The 25,139-nt window shown below is 46.8% G+C and overlaps 1 protein-coding gene across 1 annotated transcript in view; it reads left to right on the top strand.

Annotated features, from left to right (window-relative positions):
* The window catches only part of PLS3 (plastin 3), a 57,783-nt gene that overhangs the window by 5,120 nt on the left and 27,524 nt on the right, over positions 1-25,139 (top strand). Inside the window, 2 exon segments of the mRNA XM_043491831.1 lie at positions 10,177-10,273; positions 19,352-19,438. Coding sequence (XP_043347766.1) covers positions 19,372-19,438 — 67 coding nt within the window. The 5' untranslated portion in view covers positions 10,177-10,273; positions 19,352-19,371.

The raw sequence follows: 25,139 nt of genomic DNA, 5'->3' as shown, positions 1-25,139 counted from the left end.
ACCCACAGGCTGGTCAGTTCCCCCTTGTGCCCCCGTTCAGAAAATAAGAGTTACAGCCCCCAGCTAGAGAGCCTGGCTCAGTCTCAGAAGACTCATGTTTCTTGCTCTGGAGTTTCCTGGTGTTGTGCTCTCTAGAATTACATCGGAGGAGCAGTGCTTAGTCTGGCTTCTTGTGAGCCTTTGCAGAGGCAAATTTCCTATCTAGAGACCAGGCCGTGCTAGGGTATGTTTTTGTGGCAGCTCTGGGGGTGGGATGGGGAGGACAGGATTGGGGGAGGCAGTGTCCTCTCATTCCATAGCCATAAAGAATAAGTTCCCTGTACACTGAATGCTGGCCAGGTCAAACTGGGGAATCTCCAGGGAAGAGCAGCTGCTTGGAATCCAAAGGGTCAGGAAATGCTTAGGCTCTGATGCGAGGGGGCCAGAGGCTTCTGGGAGCAGGCAATGTAGTCTGACTCACCTTTGTCAAGGAGGGAAGTGCCTGTATCACACAGCATCTGGAGGCCCTGCTGTGCTCGGTGTTCTCCGTACACTTAGTCAGAGAGGCTTCCTGCTCGAACAGTTTCCATTCCAGACAGATGCTGGGAGGAAGGAAACGCTCTGCCCACAGAGGGAGAATGAGACTTGCCTAAGGTGCCATAGTGAGTGTATGCTAGACCCAGCACCTGTTGAATACCAGCGCCTTAACGACAAGAACATCCTTTCCCTCTCTCCTCCCTTCCCACACTTCACCTGAGAAAGGAGCTGAAACCTGGTGAGATCAGGTGTTATAAATTCCAGACAGAATCAATGGTTTGTCTCCCCACCACACACACAGCTATGGGAGATGTCTTGAAATGAGCACCTGCTCCTTGCAGCACACGAAGCAATTATTTGCAGTGTCATGAGTCCAGTTAACAGGAAAGACTGCCACTGTATTTTCACAGTTGATATGAATAATTCTTCTTGTAATCAGGTATCAAGGAAACCAATTTATTTTTCAGATGGCCCATGCATTAATGCGGGAGTGGCTCCTTTGCTAAAATATAGATGTTAGCTAAACTATAATGTTTTGGAAATAGTTGGCAAGCAGGTCTCTTAAGATTGAGTTAGAGCAATAGTTTAACTGGCTTCTGCTGCATGCTATACAGATTCTGAATATTTTGTTTATAATGAAGTTTTTGGAATATGATCGTCCTACCACTTAACATACTAGATTTATTTACAGTTAGCAAATGATGATCTAACCTATTCATTCTATCTTCCAGTTATTTGTGGAAACAGCTCCCTTCCTTTCAAGGTAGCACTGTCTGTACAGTCCGTACAGAACCCTTTTCTCTATTCTTCCCCAGTGCAGGTGTTCTGTTGAAGGGCTTGTCTACACGACAGGTTATGTCAGTATAGTTTGTCGCTCGGGGTGTGAATAAGCCACCCCCGGCATGATGCAAGTTATACTGAGCTAAGCCCCGCTTGCAGGCGGGGAGTCATGATGCCGACAGGAAAGAGCACTCCTCACCAGATAGGCTCCAGTGGCTCAGCGGTGCTGCTGCGGCATGTGGCCCCTGCTTCAGCTCCTGCTTGGGTGGGCGGTGGTGGGAAGCTGTAGATGCTGTTGCCGTGTGTCTGTCTCTCCACTTCCCTGCTTCGCCTCCTCTTATGCAGATTGATTTCTGTCCCCTGGTCCAGGCTGGTCTCTGGGTTTAACTTTTCAAGGGGTTAGCATGAGTCTTAATAAACAGGGCTGTAATTGGTTCCTGCATAGTCAGCTTCCGCCGTCTCTCTAGCACGCTCCTGTCCCTCTGCCACCAGGGTGGGAAAATTATCTGCATGCTGTTACCAGAGGGGCCTGCTGATAGGAAACGAAGAGAGCTTTTACTGGGAGGCCAAATCCCCGGGGGGTGGCTGGCAATCTGGATCTGGCTGTCCCAAGGACTGAGTCTAACAGATGCAGCCAGAGTCTCTTTACCTTTGAGGATTCCTACCTGACAGTGCTTCATCCTCCCCTTTCTTTCCAGGAAGGGCCAGAGATGTGGTGGTGCCATCTGTAAGGCAGGAGGTGATGAGGTAATACCGGGACACGTATCTGTAGCCCCAGTCTTCATTTTTGAACAACTGCTGCTTACCCCTAGGTGCAGCCTCCTTGCTCTCAGTGTGCCAGGTGAATTCCCCCAGGAGAGTTTCTGCTACTCCACGTTTGGAGTGAGCAGGGTCCTGTCCTGCATTGCGTGTCGGAGGTAGAGCACACAGCACTGCCCAACCTTCTCTCCTTAACCTCACTCTGTTTTCCATCTCTGCCAACCAGATAAATAGCTGCTGTGAAGCTACAGATTGCATGCAGCAGGTGTGACTGATCTCTCCTCCGACTTCCCTGCCTCTGACAACAGCACAGTGGGGGTGTTAGGTAGGCTCTGTGGCTACGTTCCCAGTAGTAATTGTGCTTTTAACATGAGCTTTATTAACTACTTAATTGCTCAGGTTGGGATTTCCTGCCAACATGCTAATGCTAAATGTCTCTATGCCTAATGGCTTGAGTTTCACAATCTCCAGCACTGGACCAACCTTGCTGATTGTATAGCCAATGGATATAGCTGTACGTTGGCACAGCTTGCTTGTGTTATAGAAATCTTTGAGTAATAGGAACTGTCTGAGCCCTTCCTAGAATAAGTGGTGGCAAGTCTGCCCCCAGCCTGGGTTTTCTCCAAGACAGCATGGAGAAGCCAACACTCCTTCTTGACCAGCTCCCCAAAGTGAGGATTCTGGACTTACCCAATCAGCTTTTTGTTTTTATCTCCTGGGGATAAGTTTGCATGGGGAGTTCCCAGGAACATCTGAAAAAGCCTGTTTGCAGCTCACACCCAAGAGGGCTTGGGGGATTCCACCCTTTGGTCTCCATCCCTCCATCTCATACTGCCCCAAACAAATCCTTGTTCTTGAAGGAGCCTCAGTGCCTCCACTTCAACACTGCAAAAATCTCTCCTGGGTGGAAAAGCAAGCTCTGGTAGAAACATCCCAGCAAGAGTTATTTCCATAATCCCCGGCTGCTGGGGGAAAGTGTCTGCATGGTGGAACTCCTGCAGCGCTCTGTCCCACAGTGACGTGTCTCCAGATCCTGCCGTGATCCTCTGGCAGGGCTTGCCGCGACCAACTCCAAACTGTAGTTCAACTCCCCCGATGAGTTCGGCAGATCCCCCGGATCTAGCGCTATGGTGCCGGGAGCAAAATATCTTCAGTCTACGTGCAAATCGGCAGAGCAGCAACAGAGCATGCCTCTGCCTCTCGGTGTGCTTGTCTTCAACGGTTTGCCAGCTGCACCCTGGCAGGGTTCATGGAAAGGTGAGGTTTGTCAACATGCTCTCGGTGACCTTATTGGATTTGATTCTCCTCTGGATGCTCCCTGCCCGTGTGTCCCCCACACCACTTTCACCTGTGTGCCTCTTGGGGCACGTCTACACTGCAGTAAAAGACCTGCAGCATGGTGTGGCGTGGCACATCACAGCAGGCCTTTGTTGGCTGACTTGAACTGTGGCTGTGGGGCTAGACACTGGGGCAGAAGCACAGGATATGAAACCCCATGACCCAGGCTCCAGCCCATGCCTGAATGTCTAGGCTGCTATCTTTAGCACTGCAGCCCAAGCCCTATGAGCATGAGTCAACTGAGCTTGGCCCTGAGACTGGTGCCGGGTGTTTTATTGCCGGGTGTTTTATTGCAGGGTAGGCATACCTATGGAGAGCTCTGGGAGTCCCTGCATATCTGGCTGGAGACAAAAGCTCCATGTAAACAAATCCAAGTACTTTTATTCCCATTGTGAGAGTACTTCCTAGTTCCAGGAAGCAGGAAAATTGGGAGTGGGTGAAGGGGGAGGGAGACAGTTGGGACAAACAATGGGATTTTTTTTAAAGTTTATAAATTGTCCCATAAACCAAGTTCTAATTGACATTAAATCAGAGTTAACCATCTGAGCCACTGCAGAAACAGGGAGCAGTGGATTTAAAAAATACAGATAAGCGTGGAATTCAATTTAGAGCTGGCTCAGCATCTTTAGAAGAAACTTCAAATGGTCCCGTGCTGCTCCGAGGTCCCTTCTGACCTTGAAACCTGTAATGACTACTCTGTTGTTCCTTTCCTTAATGGGCTCACAGGGAAAAGAGGACTGCCTGCATTGGCCGCAAGATGCTCGCAATAGCTAGGTGTTGGAAGGATGATATTTTTAGCAGTAAACATTGATTTCACTGAACACACAGATGCGCGCACACATACACAAAAAAACATTTCCACTGATAGCAATTTTACAGATGGGCAAAGTAAGAGCAGTGCTGCTTGGGAACTTTGAGTTGGATTTAAGAATATATACTTGCTATATTTTGACATGTGATGTTTACAGATTGTTTTAATGGTTTCAAAGCTTTAACTCTTTGAATCTTAAAATCTGTCATTAAATAACTAATGGACACACACACCCCCGCCCCAATTTCCTGCAACTGTGAAAATTTTAAATTGATAATGCTGAAATAAACATTAATGTACACAATTTAAAAAAATATATAAATTTGAACACTTCCAGCTCTAACTAGTGCTGGTAGAAAACATCAGAAATGAAGGTAACTATAATAAAATCTCATGCTTCAGAGCTTTGGCCGATTGCCTGCAGGGGTCAGGAAGGAATGTTTCTCCCTGATGCACAGTTGGGTACATGCATTTGATTTTCTCACCTTCCTCTGAAGCATCAGAGATTGGCCACAGATGGACATAAGATATGAGGTGGGGTGGGTCAGCACTCTGAGGCAGTACAGAAATCCTTTTTAGATGCCCAACTGGTGTCTTGCTCATATGCTCGGGGACATACCAAGTGGGGGCCTGCAGGGATCAGTTCTGGGTCCGGTTCTGTTAAATCTCTTTCATTTATTTAGATAATGGCATACAGAGTACACTTATAAAGTTTGCGGACAATACCAAGCTGGGAGGGGTTACAAGTGCTTTGGAGAATGGGATTAAAATTCAAAATGATCTGGAGAAATGGTCTGAAGTAATTAGGGTGAAATTCAATAAGGACAAATGCAAAGTACTCTATTTAGGAAGGAACAATCAGTTGCTCACATACAAAATCGCAAAAAGAAAAGGAGTACTTGTGGCACCTTAGAGACTAACAAATTTATTAGAGCATAAGCTTTCGTGAGCTACAGCTCACTTCATCCGATGAAGTGAGCTGTAGCTCACGAAAGCTTATGCTCTAATAAATTTGTTAGTCTCTAAGGTGCCACAAGTACTCCTTTTCTTTTTGCGAATACAGACTAACACGGCTGCTACTCTGAAAAAAAATCGGAAATGACTTCCTAGGAAGGAGGACTGCAGAAAGGGATCTGGGGGTCCTAGTGGATCACAAGCTAAATGTGAGTCAACAATGTAACACTGTTACAAAAAGTGTATTAGCAGGAGTCTTGTAAGCAAGACATGAGAAGTAATTCTTCCGCTCTAGTCCACTCTGATTATATGACCTCTGAGGGAAGATTGAAAAAACTGGATTTGGTCTAGTTTGTAGAAGAGAAGACTGGTGGGGACATATCAGTTTTCAAGTACATAAGAGGTTGTTACAAGGAGGAGGGTGGTGAATTGTTCTTGTTAACCTGAGGGTAGGACAAGAAGCAGTGGGCTTAAATTGCAGCCAGGGAGGTTTAGGTTGGACATTAGGAAAAAAAACTTGCTAACTGTCAGGGTGGTTAAGCACTGGAATAAATTGCTTGGGGAGGTTGTGGAATCTCCATCATTGGAGGTTTTTAAGAGCAGGTTGGGCAAACACCTGTCAGGGATGGTCTAGATAATACTTAGTCCTGCCATGAGTACAGGGGTCTGGACTGGATGACCTCTTGAGGGTCCCTTCCAGTTCTATGAATCTGTGATTCTATACTGACCAACAGATTTGGGGTTGGGAAGGAATTTCCCCCCATGTTGGATTGGCAGAGGCCTGGGAGATTTTTGCCTTCCTCCGCAAGATGGGGTGCGGGTTGCCTGAGGGGATCATCTGGGCATTTCTTACCTAATGAGTTCTCTGCCATGGCAGGGGACTCAGCTGTTGGTGGTAGCTTTGTCTTTCCTGTTCTCTGCCCGTGACACAGCAGGTCATTCTTCTGACACCTGATCTGCTTTAGTCTAACTAAACTCATTGGACTAAACTTAGGGGTAACTGGGTGAAATTTAATGGCTTGTGATATACAGGAGCTCAGATCAGATGGTTCCTTCTGGTCTTAAGCTCTACAAAACTTCATTTGGGAACAGAGCTGAAATTCATAGACCTGAAACTTAACGTGCACTATCTAATGCAAGCAGAATTTTGTTTCTCTGATAATACTCTAGGGATTGTTTAAAGCACTTCCAAACAACGAAGGGCCAGAAGTACAGTGACTGTAAGCAAAGCTGTACCTGCACAAGAATGAGTGCTTGCTTAACGCTTCGACACAAGAACCAATCACAGAGGAAATGCTAGTCAGGTCGCCAGAAACTTTTCCCATTTACACATGGACAAATGCAAGATTTCAGCCTGCAGCTGACCCTGTCCCTGGAGAGTCCATGTCACTGAACATAAGAATGGCCAGACTGGGTCAGACCAAAGGGTCCATCTAGCCCAGTATACTGTCTTCCAGCAGTGGCCAGTGCCAGGTGCCCCAGAGGGACTGAACAGAACAGACCACTGGTTTTCCTTTCCCCAAAGCTAATAGTTCAGTTTCTCTTTACGTGCCAGCAGCCTAGGACCTTTGAGTAATCCTGCAGTAACAAATGAATGTGCCCCTGCCAAGGCAGGGAAAGGATTTGGTAAACAAGGAAACACACTGTAGGCTTCAGACTTCCAAATAGCGATACCAAGAATGAGAGGACAGGTCACATAGGTTTTCATGTGCTGGCAACGGCTCGCTGACCGCCTCTGGTGTCTGGGGAAACGAGCGTCTGATCAATCGCATGTGCAGGGCAGAGCTCCACGCTCTCATGGCAGGATCGATCTTGTTGGCAATAAAACCCCAGAGAATTCTCTCCGGCTGGACCTGAATCAAAGGAATCTGTGGAGCCTTTGCAAGTCTGTGCTGGAATTGCTGGCAGCCAGGGGGCAAACTCTCCCCACCCTCTGAGTCTGCAAACATGGCATTTAACCTCTGGCCCAAAGCAACAGCCACCTCCCCAGAGATGTCATCTTCTACTAGGCCTCTTCGCACAGCACCCAACCTCTGTCTGTGATTGAGTTCCTCACACACCTGGCTCCTTTTTAGCTGAGAGGAATAGAAAAACCGAGCTTTCAACTTGCATCAAATACTCAGCTCTTTTCCATGTCTGTACATGTGTGTGGATGGTAGCATCAGTGCTGGCTTTTCTGACCTAGTATGGCCATACGAGGGGTAAGCTGAACCCCACGGCAGGAGGCTTGAAAGCCTCAGAGATGTGACATTTCATTGCTGGGGAAGGGAGAGAAGCCTTCTCAAACTGCTCTGTGGAAAGGCCTTTTGCCCCAGATGGTTGAAAAGACCATGTGACCATCCAGGCCTGAGCAGCCCTCTCTCTAGAGTTTCCGAGGAGATGGGGAAGAAGGCAGAGCAATGCCCCATCATCCTTGCCACGTGGAGAGAAGCTTCTGGAAAGGGCCTGTGCTCCTCCGAGAAGATGGAGGTACGGGAGGCGGTGTAAGTCGCAGCAGGAAACGCAGCGGCTAAGGCTGGGAGCTGAGGGGAAGGCTTTCTGCAATGGCTGAGCAGCAGGGATGCCTAACAAATTAATGGCAGCTTTTACTGACGCCAAGCATGAGTGAAAGGGCAGAGGGGGAGAAGCAGTGCAGGGAGTCGCTGGGTTACAAAACTGGAAAGGGCCGTAGTCCATTACCATGCAGCTGACTAATGAAGAAAGAGGGGTGTGGAACCAGCTGGCATGCTGTCTATGCGGTCACACATTCAGGGTTGAAGTGCACTAATGAGTTTGCTAATATGGTCTAATTTTTTTTAATGTATGTTTGTTTGTTTTGTTTTTCTTGTGGAAACCACCAGACAACTCAAAATCACAAGTCTCATTAGCAACATGCTGCTCTCTTCTCAGAGAGCTATTGCTCTTAGATGAGTCTCATTGTATGGGGCGGGAGAAGGTGCATGTTCCTTCCTTACTGCTTGTTTACGCTTTAAAATCTCTCTCCATGTTTGCTTACTGGAGTAAATGGGTAAATGCTGGCTTCCTGCTAGTTTTTACCCTGAGGTACTAAGATGACGGGGCACGTTTAGGAATACTGGAGTTGCCTGGCTTTTAAACTAGCCTATAGATGCTAAGAAGGCAAATTCCACAAGAAGCAGTTAGAACTTGCTTTTCACCTAGAGCCGGAAGTGTTTAACGTGGGCTGTCAGGACGTACGTTGTTGCCTTGTACTAGAATCTCAACATTACAATGTTGTGCAGAAATTTTAGTATTGCAGAACTTTTAAACTTCTGATATTAGCTCCTTGCCTTAGCCCAAAACGGTTAGCAGGCTTTTCTAAATCCTGCTGTGCCACAGATCCAGGCACGCCCAAAGCTGAGCCATTTGTTTTTAAACGGGGCGTGCACATTTTCACGTGGCTAGTGGCATAATGCTGCCTGGAACTTCCAGCTGTCGTAGGAGTGGCTTGTCCTGTTGGGGAACTGTTTGGCCATAGGTTCCTCCAGCTTGGTGGAGGATTCCTATTTCCTAGGTTAAGTCGCAACCTTAAAACTTTGGGGGGGGGGTGTGGTTCTGTATCCCATGTGCTCAGTGAAAGCTGGTGACTAATCACTCGTGAATCATGCTAATGGTCTCTAGTAGTTCAGCCGTGAAAATCAGAACTGATCTCTCCACTGTGGCTTTTGGTGAATCACCATCATCCAGGAGGACAGGGGCCCCGTTGCCAAGCTCCAGCCCCACCTGACCCAGCCCACCCTGGCTCTCCCACACTTGCTGTGCCTGGTGCTGTCTTTTGCATTGGAACTGTGATGGCTGTTGCCCCTCCCTCCACCTGCAAACCATCCCTGCCCACAGATATCGCTCTCTTCCCATCCCCTTCAGAGAGAGCTAGGGTCCCATTCTCCCCCTCGTGCTCTCCCTGCCTCCATAAACCTGATTTTGACCCTTCAGGGAAAGTCGGGGCTGTGGCCGGGTAGATCTGCTATGCCCATCCTGACAAGGTCAGGCAGACCTGCCTTACTGCTGCTCCTGCCCTCCCCAGGAATGTCTGTATGCAGTAGCCACTGTCCTTTAAAGACTCCTCCTAACCCAGAGCCTGAGGCAAAGGGCCCCTGGATCCTGGCTGTGGGGGTGCTGTATGGAGGGGTGGCCCCACAGCCTGTCCCCCCCACTGCAGGGAAGATTCTGACTGGGAGGTGGCTGGAAGGAAGGGCAGGCTTAACTTTCTGATCCCCTGCAGGTGCTAGTGAGGAGAGGGCCGGACCGGACTGCTCTCCCTCGAACAGCTGGGAGGTGTAGCAGGCAAGCTAGCAAGCTCAGGTGGCGTGTGAGGGGATAGGGGTGAGCTTGGGAGTGTGAGGAGGGGGCTTCTGAGTGAGCGTAGCCTGTCTAATCAAACCAGTCAGACCGACCTGGCTTCAGAGGGTCAACCTGAGTCTAGCCGATTTCCCAGGGCTCTAGCTAGCTACGGTGAAGAGCAGGGCTCTGAGGGGGTGTTTGCTGGAGCAGCAAGGAGTGTTAAATAGCTCTTCAAGACCAGGCCAGGTGTTTAACAGCTGTGAATACAAATCCCAGGGTACCTTTGACCTTGTGTGGCTAATGCCATAACTCCCTGGCTCAGTGTCTGGTGCATTTAGAAGTGGTACACTGTTTGACACAGAGTTTTTTGACCCAGTGAACATCTGGGGAGTGACTTGGCACGGCACCAAGTGGCAAAGTCATAATGGGGCAGCGGTAGGAGGTACTGGTCTGCCAACTCCTGGCTTGTATTCTGTTGCCTTGGCCCCGACGTGCCGTAGAAAGGCATGCTCTCTCCGGGCCTTCCGTCTCCAGCTGGGGAGGGCTGCTTAGGCCGGAGTAGTTCCGTTTGCTTTCTCCCGTTCTGGACGATTGTGCTAATGATGTAGATGAACCTGGAAAAGCATGTGAACCAGTCACTCCTTGATCTGCACAAGCTGGCAACTGACAAGAATGACCCTCATTTGTGTGACTTCATTGAAACTCACGAACTAACTGACTCCTGTATTTTCCATCTGCAGATCCTGAAACCGCTCTATAGCACAAGTCTCCGTCGGGCCACAGTCTGCTCCTACGCAGCCCTGGCTGGGACATTGACCCCAACAGAAATATAACTCGGTAGGTAAGACTAGCATGGCAACTGGGGAAAGAGAAGACTAAAGTGGGGGGGAGGGAGGGAACGAACAGGAGTGGGGGGAGTGCCCCAGCAGACAGGGCACTGTACTGGAACTCTGGAGGAGCTCGATTTTAGCCCCACCTCTGCTGCGTTCTATCCCTACATCTGTGACTGGCTTTGTGCCAGCAGGCAGGTCACCACTCTGCCTCAGTTTCCCTGCCGTTAAAGCGGGGATGGGGCCTCACTGGTAATTTGCCTTGCGCAGTACAGATGAAAAGCGCCGCACAAAAGCTAGACGTTCACTCTGATTTGCGGGGCTGTCTCACATAAAGGACTTCCCTTGCTGCCCCGTGCTCATGCTGTGTCTGCTGTGTGCAAGTACTCTGCCAGGTCGGGTTAGATGGCCAGCTCACATGCTCTGACTCTGATTAGCAGAGCCTTCTATTCGTGTCTTCGCTGCCTCGGAGGGGGGTGGGATTGAGCTAAAAAGAAGCTCAACTAATGTGCATTAGCTATTAATTAATTCGCTGTCCTGCTGTGCAGCTTTAATGGGGCTCTTTCACCTCTTACTGGGAGAGGTCAGCACTGTACCTTTGCCCACAGATGACCTCTCCTACCTATCACATGGTAAAAATGCCAATTTTCTCTCTCTCTCAAATCCTTGTGCAGACGTGGCACCGTTAGGCATTCGTTTACCCCACTGTCCAACGCGCCCTTTGGGCAGTGTAGACACAGCTTCAAACACTGAACGTTTGATCGTTCAGGCAGATGCATGGCCAAGCCCAAACCGTGTCCTCATCCAGAGTGCTTTCTACGCTCCCTCACTTGGAGGTCGCAGGAGCTGGCATTTCAGGTGTAGTGTCAGTCCCAAGCATGCTGTAAAAGTTTGCTTTTACTGTGTCTGGCCTTTATCTGGCTAGGTCTGAAGTGTCCGGAAAAATAGCCTACCCCTTCTTTGTGCTGGGGTTTGTCTGGTGCCTGCAGGACACCTCTTCTCTGGTATACCATGAGGCAAAATGCACCATAACTGCAGGTAAGGGTGTGAGGTCCAGGGGACTCTGTCTAGCTGGTGACAGCTTGGAAGGGAGCCCACTGTATTATATTCCATAGCGCCAGTGGGACAAACTCTAGTGTCACGGGCAACTCGTATTCTATTTAGGTAGTGTAGCTGAGAATGCAAGGCAAGTGCTGATGACCAAGCCCCAAGAGCAGCAGACTTTCTGCTGATGTAACGCAAAGAGGGTACAGCAGTCTTCCCCATCCCTCTGCGTTCGAAGCAAATATACTGGTGACTTCTAGCTCACTAAATGTGGGCTGAATTACACCCAGATGAGAACCTTGCAAAGCCACACTCATCCAAAGGGCTAGTTCCTGCAGAGTTTTTGGGGCTATGGTTTGGTAGAGCAGTTAAAACTAGCTTCAAATACACTTCCAGTCAAATGACTTCTATAAATTCTAAAACAAGCTTGGTGCAACCTGAATGGAATTTGCAGGGACATTGTCAGCTTGCAACCAAGATAGAGATTTTAACTTGACAAGGAAACTCAGACGTGGGTGTGGCACTTAAAGCTTACTTTCAAAAGCTGTCTTCTGTTGATGGACCACTAATTGCTTCAGATGCAGTTAGTTTTTTTTATAGGTACTGTCCAGAGCATCAAAACTGTACAAACAATCAAGACTTTAGCAGTGGTTTTATTCAACGCTATTTGTAACAAGACCAAGTATCAGGGGGTAGCTGTGTTAGTCTGTATCCACAAAACAATGAGGAGTCCGGTGGCACCTTAAAGACGAACAGATTTATTTGGGCATAAGCTTTCGTGGGTAAAAACCCCACTTCTTCAGATGCATCAAGACCAAGTATTTGCAGCTTAATTCTTTGGTTCAAATTCCCCTCTCAAGTACCTAAACACTCCCTTGTCAGCACACGTATAAAGAACAACCTGTTTTTCGTGTAGTTTTCTTCCTCTCCTGTCGTCATAAGACCCACAGAAATGACTGTTTCTCCTAAAGCATCAGTGACATTGAACATATGCAGTATTGAGTAGCTGTCCCTTACATGCAGCCCCTAAGATCACATAACAGTAGCTAAAAGATTTTCATTCAGATGTAAGTTGTCGACATTCTTTTTGAATACTAACGTGGTTACATTACAAACCTCTCAAAGTGCTTTTTAAGGAAAGTCTTAGCAGAACCTTACAGTGGTAGAGCTGTACAAATAAAAGGAAAAGGGAAGGATGGTAATTCAAGGTAGGAAGTCTCCTAAATCTACAGTAATTTACAAGAAAACTTCTGTTTATGCAGAATAAAACCTGAAGCTTTTTCAAGCAATAAATCTGCACCCTATTAGAGTTTCTGGCATTCTCACTTCTGAGAGTACTCTGTGTTTGCTCCCTCAAATTCAAGATTCACTGTCTGCTGAAGCTCCTGTTCCTTTAATGAGTACAGTGTGGCAGGTCAAACACTCAGCTTTCCGGGCTGTGCTTGCCAGCTGAATGACCTTGTTGTGATGTTTATAGAATTTCAGCTACATGTGTAATCAGTACATCCAGGAATATATTAAATTTATACTTCAAATCAACTGGAGGTAAACGTATATTAGCCACAGCACAGGTAAACACCAGCAGCCTGTGAGTTCACTCTGAGAAACAACTCCCAATCTCTGGGGAAAAAGCTCAAGTAAAAGTTTAATAGCCAAATGAAATCTCAGTCTGATGTGTACAGACTAGACAGCCAGAGAGCCATTACATGCATTGAACAGGAGATTGACAAACCCTCAGTCTTTGCTGACTGTTTGGCATTGATATTAAAGCTTGCTGAAGTTTGGATGACATCTTGCCATAGCATTTGCCCCTGTCACTGTGCTGTACTTTCCCCCTATTTCCTATAGTCCAATTACTGACCTCACTGAGTGCTGCCGTTGATGCAAGCGGCATCATAGATTCCTAGAATATCAGGATTGGAAGGGACCTCAGGAGGTCATCTAGTCCAATGCCCTGCTCAAAGCAGGACCAAAAGCCCAACTAAATCATCCCAACCAGGGCTTTGTCAAGCCTGACCTTAAAAACCTCAAAGGAAGGAGATTCCACCACCTCCCTAGATAACAACAAATTCCAGTGCTTCACCACCCTCCCAGTGAAAAAGTTTTTCCTAATATCCAACCTAAACCTCCCCCACTGTAACTTGAGACCATCACTCCTTGTTCTGTCATCTGCTACCACTGAGAGCAGTCTATATCCATCCTCTTTGGAACCCCCTTTCAGGTAGTTGAAAGCAGCTATCAAATCCCCCCTCATTCTTCTCTTCTGCAGACTAAACAATCCCAGTTCCCTCAGCCTCTCCTCATAAGTCATGTGTTCCAGTCATTCCTAATCATTTTTGTTGCCCTCCGCTGGACGCTTTCCAATTTTTCCACATCCTCCTTGTAGTGTGGGGCAAAAACTGGACACAGTTCTCCAGATGAGACCTCACCAATGTCGAATAGAGGGGAATGTTCACATCCCTCAATCTGCTGGCAATGCAGTCAGTTGCCCTGCTTTTTACCTCGACCTCATCCCCATCTGAAACAGTGAAGACACGGATGGCAATGCCCCTACTTATACAGCCCAAAATGCCATTAGCCGCCTTGGCAACAAGGGCACACTGTTGACAAGTATCCAGCTTCTCGTCCACTGTAACCCCTAGGTCCTTTTCTGCAGAACTGCTGCCGAGCCGTTCGGTCCCTAGTCTGTAGCGGTGCATGGGATTCTTCCGTCCTAAGTGCAGGACTCTGCACTTGTCCTTGTTGAACCTTATCAGATTTCTTTTGGCCCAATCCTCTAATTTGTGTAGGTCCCTCTGTATCCTATCCCTATCGTCCAGTGTATCTCTCCTCCCAGTTTAGTGTCATCTGCAAACTTGCTGAGGGTGCAATCCATACCATCCTCCAGATCATTAATGAAGATATTGAACAAAACTGGCCTGAGGACCGACCCTTGGGGCACTCCACTTGATACTAGCTGCCAACTAGACATGGAGCTATTGATCGCTACCCATTGAGCCCGACAATCTAGCCAGCTTTCTATCCACCTTATCGTCCATTCATCCAGCCCATACTACTTTAACCTGCTGGCAAGAATACTGTGGGAGACAGTGTCAAAAACTTTGCTAAAGACAAGGAATAACGTTCACTGCTTTCCCCTCATCCACAGAGCCAGTTATCTTGTCATAGAAGGCAATTAGATTAGTCAGGCATGACTTGCCCTTGGTGAATCCATGCTGACTGTTCCTGATCACTTTCCTCTCCTCAAAGTGCTTCAGAATTGATTCCTTGAGCACCTGCTCCATGATTTTTCCAGGGACTGAGGTGTGGATGACTGGCCTGTAGTTCTCTGGATCCTCCTCCTTTCCTTTTTTAAAAGATGGGCACTACATTAGCCTTTTTGCAGTCATCCGGAACCTCCCCTAATCACCATGAGTTTTCAAAGATAATGGCCAATGACTCTGCAATCACATCTGCCAACTCCTTTAGCACTCTCAGATGCAGCGCGTCCAGCCCCATGGACTTGTGCTCATCCAGCTTTTTGAAATAGTCCTGAACCACGTCTTTCTCCACAGAGGGCTGGTCACCTCCTCCCCATGCTGTGCTGCCCATTACAGCGGTCTAGGAGCTGACCTTGTTTGTGAAGACCCAGGCAAAAAAGCATTGAGTACATTAGTTTTTTCCACATTCTCTGTCACTAGGTTGCCTCCCTCATTCAGTAAGAGGCCCACGCTTTCCTTGACTTGCTTCTTGTTGCTAACACACCTGAAGAAACCCTTCTTGTTACTCTTAACATCTCTTGCTAGCTGCAATTCCAGGTGTGATTTGGCCTTCCTGACTTCACTCCTGCATGCCTGAGCAATATTTTTATACTCTTCCCTGGTCATTTGTCCAATCTTCCACTTCTTGTAAGCTTCTTTTTTGTGTTTAAGATCAGCAAGGATTTCACTGTTAAGCCAAGCTGGTCGCCTGCCATATTTACTATTCTTTCTACACATCGGGATGGTTTGTTCCTGTAACCTCAATAAGGATTCCTTAAAATTCAGCCAGCTCTCCTGGACTCCTTTCCCCCTCATGTTGTTCTCCCAAGGGATCCTGCCCATCAGCTCCCTGAGGGAGTCAGTCTGCTTTTCTGAAGTCCAGGGTCCGTATTCTGGTGCTCTCCTTTGTTCCTTGTGTCAGGATCCTGAACTCGACCATCATGGTCACTGCTTCCCAGGTTCCCATCCACTTTTGCTTCCACTACTAATTCTTCCCAGTTTGTGAGCAGCATGTCAAGAAGTGTTCTGCCCCTAGTTGGTTCCTCCAGTGCTTGCACCAGGAAATTGTCCCCTTTACACTTTCCAAAAACTTCCTGGATTATCTGTGCACCGCTGTATTGCTCTCCCAGCAGATATCAGGGTGATTGAAGTCTCCCATGAGAACCAGGGCCTGCGATCTAGTAACTTGCATGAGTTGCCGGAAGAAAGCCTCGTCCACCTCATCCCCCCTGGTTCGGTGGTCTATAGCAGACTCCCACTAGATATCACCCTTTTTGCTCACACTTCTAAACTTAATCCAGAGACACTCAGGTTTTTCTGCAGTGTCATACTGGAGCTCTGAGCAGTCATGCTGCTCTCTTGCATACAGTGCAACTTCCCCCACTTTTTCTGCCCTGCCTGTCTTTCCTGAACAGTTTATATCCATCCATGACAGTACTCCAGTCATGTGAGTTATCCCACCAAGTCTCTGTTCCAATCGCATCATAATTTCTTGACTGTGCCAGGACTTCCGGTTCTCCCTGCTTGTTTCCCAGGCTTCTTGCATTTGTGTATAGGCACTTAAGATAACTCGCTGATCATCTCGCTTTCTCAGCATGAGGCAGGAGCCCTCCTGCTCGTGCCTCCTCCCGGTAACCCACATCCCCATTTAATTCCGGGCTTTGGTCTCCTTCCCCCAGTGAATCTAGTTTAAAGCTCTCCTCACTAGGTTAGCCAGCCTGCTTGCAAAGATGCTCTTCCCTCTCTTCGTTAGGTGGAGCCCGTCTCTGCCTAGCACTCCTCCTTCTTGGAACACACCCCATGGTCAAAGAATCCAAAGCCTTCTCTCCAACACCACCTGCGTAGCCATTCGTTGACTTCCACGATTCGACGGTTTCTACGCAGGCCTTTTCCTTCCACGGGGACGATGGACAAGAAGACCACTTGCACCTCAAACTCCTTTATCCTTCTTCCCAGAGCCATATAGTGTGCAGTGATCCACTCAAGGTCATTCTTGGCAGTATCATTGGTGCCCATGTGGAGAAGCAGGAAGGGGTAGTGATCCAAGGGCTTGATGAGTCTCGGCAGTCTCTCAGTCGCATCGTGAATCCTAGCTCCTGGCAAGCAGCAGACTTCTCGGTTTTCCCAGTCGGGGCAGCAGATAGATGACTCGATCCCCCTGAGGAGAGAGTCCCTGACCACGACCACCCGCCTCCTTCTCTTGGGAGCGTCGTGGAACCCCCATCCCTAGGACAGTGCATCTCATGCCTCCCAATCAGCGGAGTCTCCTTCTGCTCCCTTCCCTCAGATGCATCATCTAGTCCACTCTCTGCATTAGTACCTGTGGAGAGAACGTGAAAACGGTTGCTTATCTGTATCTGCATTGCTGGTACATGAATGCTCCCCTTTCTTCTGGAGATCACATGCTGCCAAATTTTCTTCACTGTCCTCCTGTCTGCGCAGTGCAGCCTGCTCTGAATCTTCAGAACGTTGTGCCTGTAGAAGCGCATCCTGACGTCTGTCCAGGAAATCTTCAGTTTCTCTTATGCAACGCAGGGTCGATACTTGTTTCTCCAGACCTTGAACCTTCTCTTCCAATATGGAGACCAGCTTGCACTTTGTATGGAAAAAGTTGCTTCCGTCCTGTGGAAGAAAGACAAACATGGCACATCCTGTGCAGGTAACAACAGCTGAACGCTCCCCATCCATATTACCTTCCTTCTACGAGCTTCCTCAAGTGCTGTCGTAACTACTCAGAGAAGTTGGCAAGATGAAAGCCTCAGTGGGCTCTCCCCATGCGAACTCCCTCTGTTAGCTCTCTGCTGTTCCGCGCTCAGCTGGTTTGCAGCTGACTGGCTTTTTATAACAGTCAGACCCACTTTCAGAATAAGGCTTCTCATGCTGCCATAGTTAAAGGACTGTCAGCCGGTCTGTGGCCGCAATATTGTTAGGGATTTTTATAAATGAGTGTAAATAAAATTCCATCTTCAAATTCCATCTACTGAGAGCTAATAAATTAACAAGTTGCTCCCCTGCAAAGTATGTTGCAATAAGGCAATGGTGACTAGCTCCCATCCGCTTTGCTTTCCCGTCAGTCTGCCTCTGCCCAACCTTTCTTGCCTTGTTAAACTGTTTGGTTTGGGGACAATAAATAGTTTAACAAGGTAAAACTTTGTATCTACAGCCCCAGGCAAATACACATTCTGAACGTTCGAATCCCAATGAGCCATGCTTAGGAACTGAACTGTTATATATGCTTATATATAACTCTCTGTAACGAATGAGGTTTGCAGATCAGAGTGCATGCTCAGGCTTATTGGGTCAAACGGCGCTAAAGTGGAGCACGACATTCTTCTTGCCAGCTGACAAAATGTAGATTGAGCTCCCTTCCCCTCCCCCACCCCCTGGCTCATGGGGGCTGCTCCACTAGGTGGGGGAGAAACTGTTCTGTTTGGATCTCTCCAGTTGATCGCATTCAAAGCTGCCTTGTCATGTCCCCAAGCCCTAGTGGACATGGGGCCTCTCTAGTCTAGCGTGTCCAGCTGGGGCAGGATTCAGGCAGGCAGAGGTACTGTCAAGTTGTGCCTAGGCCACCAGCCCCTGACGCAGTGAGAACCTTGGCTCTTGTAAAATAAAATCTGCCCCGGCTCTAAACCTTGTAAATATTTAACCAATGAAAAGGAGCCACACAGCCTGCCAGCAGGTCTGACACAGGGCCCTACCCCAGTATCTCCAAGGTGTTGGCACCGCCCAGCAGAGGAGCCTGGTGTGTCCTCCCTGCTGCCACTCCTTCGGGACTCTGCTGTGGGTGGCAGCTGATCCGGGCCGGCGCAGGTATTTACTTGCAGCGTAGGCATAGTTTATGTATTCCATTGCCTTGCCCCCTTCTTGTGTGCGCCTCCAAAAATGCCTTGGGCGGGGGTCAGCTGCAGCCCATGGAGAGGCACTGCTCAACTCTGTGCTTCTGAAATACACCCAGGGCAGAGGAACTGTCATTAGTCTGAACAAACTAACACTTAGTTTCCATATGCTCTTATGTTAAGCATGGTATAGAGCCCCTTGTCCCTCTGTGTGCTCACCCCGTCCCATGCCTTGCAGAACCGTGCTGCTAGGAGGCCTGTGTCAGTGGAAATTAGCCCCTGGCTCATCCGTTCCTCCTCAGGATGCTGACTGCTAAAGACAATTGATGCTTTTCAAACCGGTTTTACAAAGTAAAAATGGCCTCTTTGTGGCAGCAGTTTTTGTTTGTGCCATTTTGGGTTTTTTGCCTTGTCTGGGGACTTTTTTCCAAATATTTTTGAATCTTTTATTTTGCCAAAAACCAGGTTTTGGTAAATGAAAAATTTTGATAGCAATTTAATAATCTGCTTAATTGTTTAGATAAACGTGGAAGAAAATAATATTTTGAAATTGTACTGGGGATGGGGAGGAACGTAGGTGGTTCTAGTTTCGGGTGATTTGAGATTTTTTTATGCAACTAGCTTTCCATTTTTCAAGCAGCTCTGACTATGGCACACACCTGAGACAGATGCTTTAATGGAACATGAAGAGCAGTTGCAGTGTGGGCTGCCACTATTAAAACGAACACACAGATGGATAAATATTAATAAGGCTGGCAGGGCTGTGCATCCCTTTTCATCTGTGCTCAACAGCTGTTTATTTTGCCGCCTAGAGAAATTCAACTACAAGACCTACTGAGATAAGTTTTTTGGAAGAATAGCCCTCGCCTTTATCTGCGTGCAGAGTTTTTTGTAGCATAACTGCAGAATCAAATTCACATGAACAAAACTTCTTTTTTCATGAACTCTCCTCTTTCCCTGCAGGTACTTACTAAGTTCGTGAGATGGCCAGCACCACGCAGATCTCCAAAGATGAGCTGGAAGAACTGAGAGAGGCCTTTGCCAAAGTTGGTAAGTAGCTCTTCCTGCTTTCGGTGTAACAAGCAGCTTAGAGATGAGATCCTACCACCTCGCTTGCATCTGCACACTCAGAGCCACCAACACAGACTGATGGGTTTGTTCTCTTTGCCAACAGCAACACCAGGAAAGTGGCAGGTGGGCTTTTGGTGCCATTTTAGTGCCTAGCCATTGTACCCCTTCATGTTAACCATTTAACAGCACCCCTCATGGTGTCGTGGGCAAGCCAGTGGAATACATGCAATGCCTGTTCCTTGGGCAGTCCTGTCTTAGTCAGCAGATGCAGGACTGCCCCAGATCCCTTATTGGCCAGGTTCTTCGTTTTCTCCTGACAAGGGCGGAAGTGGAATTCTTCAAACAAACAACATTATTTTACAAAAAGAAAAGGAGTACTTGCGGCACCTTGGAGACTAACAAATTTATTAGAGCATAAGCTTTCGTGAGCTACAGCTCACTTCATCGGATGCATTTCCTTCGCTTGGCCTGGGTGATGTCTTAGCATTTGTAGGCCTGCCACGTGCTGTAACCAACTTCAGAGAGAAACCCTCAAGCACAGCACTGAACCTTTTGGACTGGCTAAAACATGAGGGCATAACAAAACTGGCAAGAGGCCTCCCTTGTAGGTAGTTTCATCTGGGATCCTTCAACACCTGCCAGGAGGCTTTGCCATCCGAGCAGGGTCCAGCACGACCTGCCTGTTCCAGGATAAGTGACGCTGCAAAGCTGCATCTCCTGATGGGAAGCGTTCCTCTTGGCATGCTTCCGTTCTGGCGTCTTTGCTCTTTCTCCCTGGCTCACGCTCACTTCACCCTTGCTAGAACTTGGGCACAACCTGGTGAATGTCCATGCTAACTTTCAGTCCTAAGGGGACGAGTGAGACATGACATTTTAGAAAGCAGGTTCCCATGACCTTTGGGATTAGGGTTGGCAGGAAAGCCACAGCACTAAGGGTCTGGTCACAGCTCTTAGAGCATGAATCGGCTGAGTGGGGACACCAAACTTGTGGCTATGGGAGGACTAATTCTTTGGTTAGAAAGGTTGTCATATTGTGACTCTGGTGTGAGTACGCTGCTGCCCTCTGTTGGATGGATGTAGGCCTGCTAACGCACCTTTTTTAGGGGCCAGGGTAGTCTACAAAGATCCTAGTGCTAAGTGACAATGAATTGCGAAGGTGAGGAGGTCTGAGTCCATCTACTTTTTAATTGAGTTCCCTTGGAAGGTAAGGAGAGTTCAATCAACTAGGAAGTCCCTATTTTACACATGCTTCAGTCTTATTTCAAAGTAGGCAGGGATCAAATTCTTCTTCTATGAAGACCGGACTAGTGTTTCACTTCCAGTGGTGGTCCTATAAGCTTTCTCTGTTAGCTCATGTTTAAGATCAGTCAGTATGAAATCTCTCTGCTGTATGAGCATAATGAAATTTTGGTCTAAGGCATTTTATTTACTGATGGAGGATTCATTTAAAGCAAAATGACTTAAATGACTGATTTTAAACTTTTTTTTCGCACTTGTACTTCTTAGCTCTTTTCCTAAAGAGAGGGTCTAATGGGTTACTACTGGAGAATCAACATATTGGTTTGCAACTACATAGAAGTTTTACACTGAATTTGGAACTCTTTTGCTAATGAGAAGGATCCACAACATCCATAAACATTTAGTTAGCTAATTATGTAACTTATTATTCACGTGGCTAACTTTTACATTTTTGTGTTAGAAAATGGTGAATGATGCATTTATTTTACAAGATCAGGTTTTTTTTTTATGCATGATCTGTTTCAGACTGCACTTGGATGGAAATTGGAATTCAATTAAAAATGCACAAAACCAAAATTTTATTAAAACAAAACTACCTTAAATGTGCAGGATCTGTAAGAAACAAGTAAGGCTTTCAAAAGATGCATTTGAATTTAAAACTGATTTACTTAAACAATGAATTTAATTAATTGAACTGATGGATTCTGGTTGTGTCCTTTTTTGTGTTTTGGGGATTTGTTGTTCTCATCTGCTCACACCTCATTTTCCCTCTTCCAGTCTCTGAATAAAACAAGTTTTCCTGCTTTTTCAATACCCAATTGATTCCTCTGCTTTAATGAAGTAGTCACTGAATTGAGCTAGTTCAATAAATGGAAAATGCGCTTCTCTCAACCTGCAGAAGAGATTGCAGCTGTCAAAAGCTGGCTGAGCTCTTCAACCATCTTTGGTTCAAAGTGCTTAGTCAGTGACTTCCACTAGTTCAGGGCTTTGACTTTGGCAGCCACATGTACTGCTTAATATTTTTATTTCATGGAAATGATTTTAATCATTTTAGTTTAGTTTAGGCCTTAACACTGGTTGTCATAATTTCAAATTTCATTTTAAATGTTTTTAAAAGTAAAATGTATTTAATTGTAAATAAAAAATATTTTTTGGGCTTTAAAAAAAATACCAATTGGGTTTTTTTTGTTTTTATTTTTAACTCCACTATATTTACTGATCATTTCTATAAGAACAAGCTGTGGGGAAAGGGAAATTTAAGAGAACAAACCTAAAGTCTTTCAGGTATGTGATGCAGAGATCTCTTCTCTTCTGTTTTATTTCATCACATATTGTGTGCCGTGAGTCAGTTTTACTTTGACCAACCAGAAGGCGGAGGCTTGAACAAACTCAAAATGTAGACATACCCTAAGACAGAGCCAGGCAACAAGGAGCGTTACGTACATAATGGCTTTTGTCGTGAGCTCGCTGCTCTTTGACGCCTTCCAAAATGTTTGAGTTCTGGTCTGCAGAAATGTCTATTTTGGATGGTGAATTTGTGCATTTTCCCATCTGGTTCTTTTAGCCCTACCCCCAGATATGCTCCAGGTAGTGGGGCAAAAGGACTAATTGTTGCTGAGCTGAATTTCCAAGGGCACATGTCCTTACCACTTTGGGTGTAAATCTCTGCCATGTGATTGCACCAGGAGGGGGGCGGCCAAAGGCCCATGCATTGTGTGATCTCAGATCAGCTCCTAACAAGAGTCCCCACTAAAAGGGAGGATCGCTACACTGACTCACCACACAGTAAAGCCTTAACTCTCTTGTATGACCAGTGTGTAAGAGCTTGTCTACACTACTGCGCAGGGTCGATCTAAGATACACAACTTCAGCTACACAATTCACATAGCTGAAGTTGCGTAAGTTGAAGTACTTAAATCTACTTACCGTGGCGTCTTCACTCTGGTAAGTCGACAGCTGATGCTCTCCCGTCGACTCAGCTTGCACTCCTCGTTCTGGTGGAGTACTGGAGTCGATGGGAGGGCGCTGAGCGGTCGATTTATCGCTTCTATACTAGACATGATAAATCGATCCCTGCTGAATCGATCGCTGCCCACCAATGAAATAAAACAGAAGCCCTAAGAGGTGATCAGAATTAGATTCCATTCCTAGTTTACAAAGGCAGCCAAAGACTGAGGGATCCAAGTCAAAAATTATTTTATTCTGGGAGATTCGAGGTCATTGGTAATTCACTTTTTATTAAAGAGAGAGTATCTCCAGACTTATAAACCTTTGAAACATCATCGCTATCTTAAGGCAGTTACAACAAGGGTGACTTAGGAGTCCTTGTCCCTCAGTAGATTCCTTTTGATTCCTTCTTGTCTCTTTTCTAACCATCTTGTCTGCATAACAGTCTGGTTCAACAATGAAAATGCCTGAAGCTATCTGAAATGTTTTGAAGGTCATGGGTTTTTTTTGGTTTTTTTGGCCTCAGGATTTATGACTTGTAAAAGAAACTGAAGAAAGATTCCCAGAAAACAAGTATGAAAGTATGTAACTCTCTTTCCAAAGAAATCCTCTTCTCACCATGGAGAGTCCAGCTACAATCCTTGAACATGAGTGCAAATGTAGCAAAATTGAGCTCTTGGGGTTTTTAGAAAGAGTGTGTGTGGATGGGGAGAGGAGGAATTCCATGGAATGACTGATAAGCAAATCACTCTGCGGTTTTGATACTTGACTTTATGAGCATCCTGCCAATGAAGTGAAACTACACTCTGTGTCAGAACCACTTTGATTATAGCATCTAGCAAATCACTGTTCCATTTCAGTGGACTTCCATTTATAGTGCTGGTGACACTAGCTGCAGATGGGCTCACCTCGGCTGAGGTGTGGTTTTGATAGCCTTATGCTCTTAAGAGCTCCTGCGTGCAGTATTGAACAAACATAACATCTGGCACTCGTCACTTTTCCAACCTCTCTCTCTCTTGCTGCGTCGGTAACTCGTAGCAGATTCTTATGTGCTAGGCTGTGAACACCAGGCATGTTTTCATGAGTAGCTATCTTAACTTTCCAAACCAGCAGCTTTCAGTGCTCCTTTCCAAGGCAGAAGGAGCATTGGTGATCAACCCTGTTCTCAGTCACTGTTTGTTTGTCTTGTCTACCCTCGAAAATTAGGACAGCATAATTATGTCGCTCTGGGGTGTGAAAAATCCACAGCCCTAGCAGCCTAGTTAAGCTGACCTAAGTCCTGTGTAGACAGCACTAGGTCGAGGGAAAAATTCTTCTGTCGACCCGCCTACCGCTTTTCACGGAGGTGGATCACCTACGCCAACGGGAAAATCCCTCCTGTTAGCATAGGTGGTGTCTACACTGAGGTGCTATAGCGGAGCAGCTGTATTGCTGTAGTGTTTTAAGTGTAGACAATATCTTAGCTTCAGTTCTGCTGGTGAGTGTCAGAGATCTCTCCTTGCCATAAAGAAATCAAGGAAGGAGGTCACCTGTGAAAGGTTCTCTAAGAACTGGGCAGGTGGTAGTAATCTGGTTGCTCTGGTTCACTGGCTTCATCCAGATTTAAAAGGACTCGCACCCTGGCCAGCTTCACTGTGCAGAACTGGTCCTGTCATCTCCTTTCTCTTCAGACCAGCCAGCATCTGAGGGATGCATGCATGCTGTCAGCAAAGCCAGCGTGGTGGGTGTGCTCCACCTCTGACTCTGCCACACAATGGAGGGGAAAGGCAGTAGGCAGAGGAGAGCTGGGGTTTGTTTGGAATGTGAAAACAAAATGAAGGTTGCTACCGTGTGGACAAACAGCCCTACAAAAACAGGGGCTGCTTTTGAGGGAGGTGTGGGAGGACAGAAGCGAATGGCAGCTTTGAAGGGACCAGCGGCTGAAAGTGCAATCTTTAAAATGGCTCCTTATTGATGTGCTTGTAATGCAATAGCTTATGGCAATAACTTGATTTGTGCTGCTGAAATGTTGTGCCCTGACTGGCTGTGTTTGCATTTTGGATAATGCATAGTGCTTGGGACTTGCTCCAAATCTCAAATAAGGGCAGTCTCGTAATGTTGGGTTCTTTATTGGTCTGTACTTGGATGTGAGCAGCATTTCTTCCCCCCCGCTCCCCCGCCCCCCAGGAGACAGGTACAGAACAAAATCTGTTCAACTTCTTTTCTCCCGATTTTGTGTACTTCTACAGGTGATGGCCCTCCTACTTGGAAACATCAAGGATTTAACATTTGTAATTTACTTCAACACTTTTTTGCTTGCTTCAGCAAGGCAATAAAAAATGCTCTAGAAAGTATATTAAAGCAAATAAAAAGAGGATTTGTGATCCAGAAGGAATTTGTCACGCCAAGAGCACATTTCCTTAAAAGGAAATGTGTGGGTTACTTTCCCCTCTTGCATCCTGTTATTTAATCTATTTTAAGTTTTTGTCTGGAGGAAGCTGAGCCAGAGCTGAAG

Source organism: Dermochelys coriacea, chromosome 9, assembly GCF_009764565.3.
Source record: "Dermochelys coriacea isolate rDerCor1 chromosome 9, rDerCor1.pri.v4, whole genome shotgun sequence".
Lineage (NCBI taxonomy): Eukaryota > Metazoa > Chordata > Testudines > Dermochelyidae > Dermochelys > Dermochelys coriacea.
The sequence above is the reverse complement of the archived record's forward strand: the minus strand, read 5'-3'. Positions and strand labels throughout refer to the sequence as shown.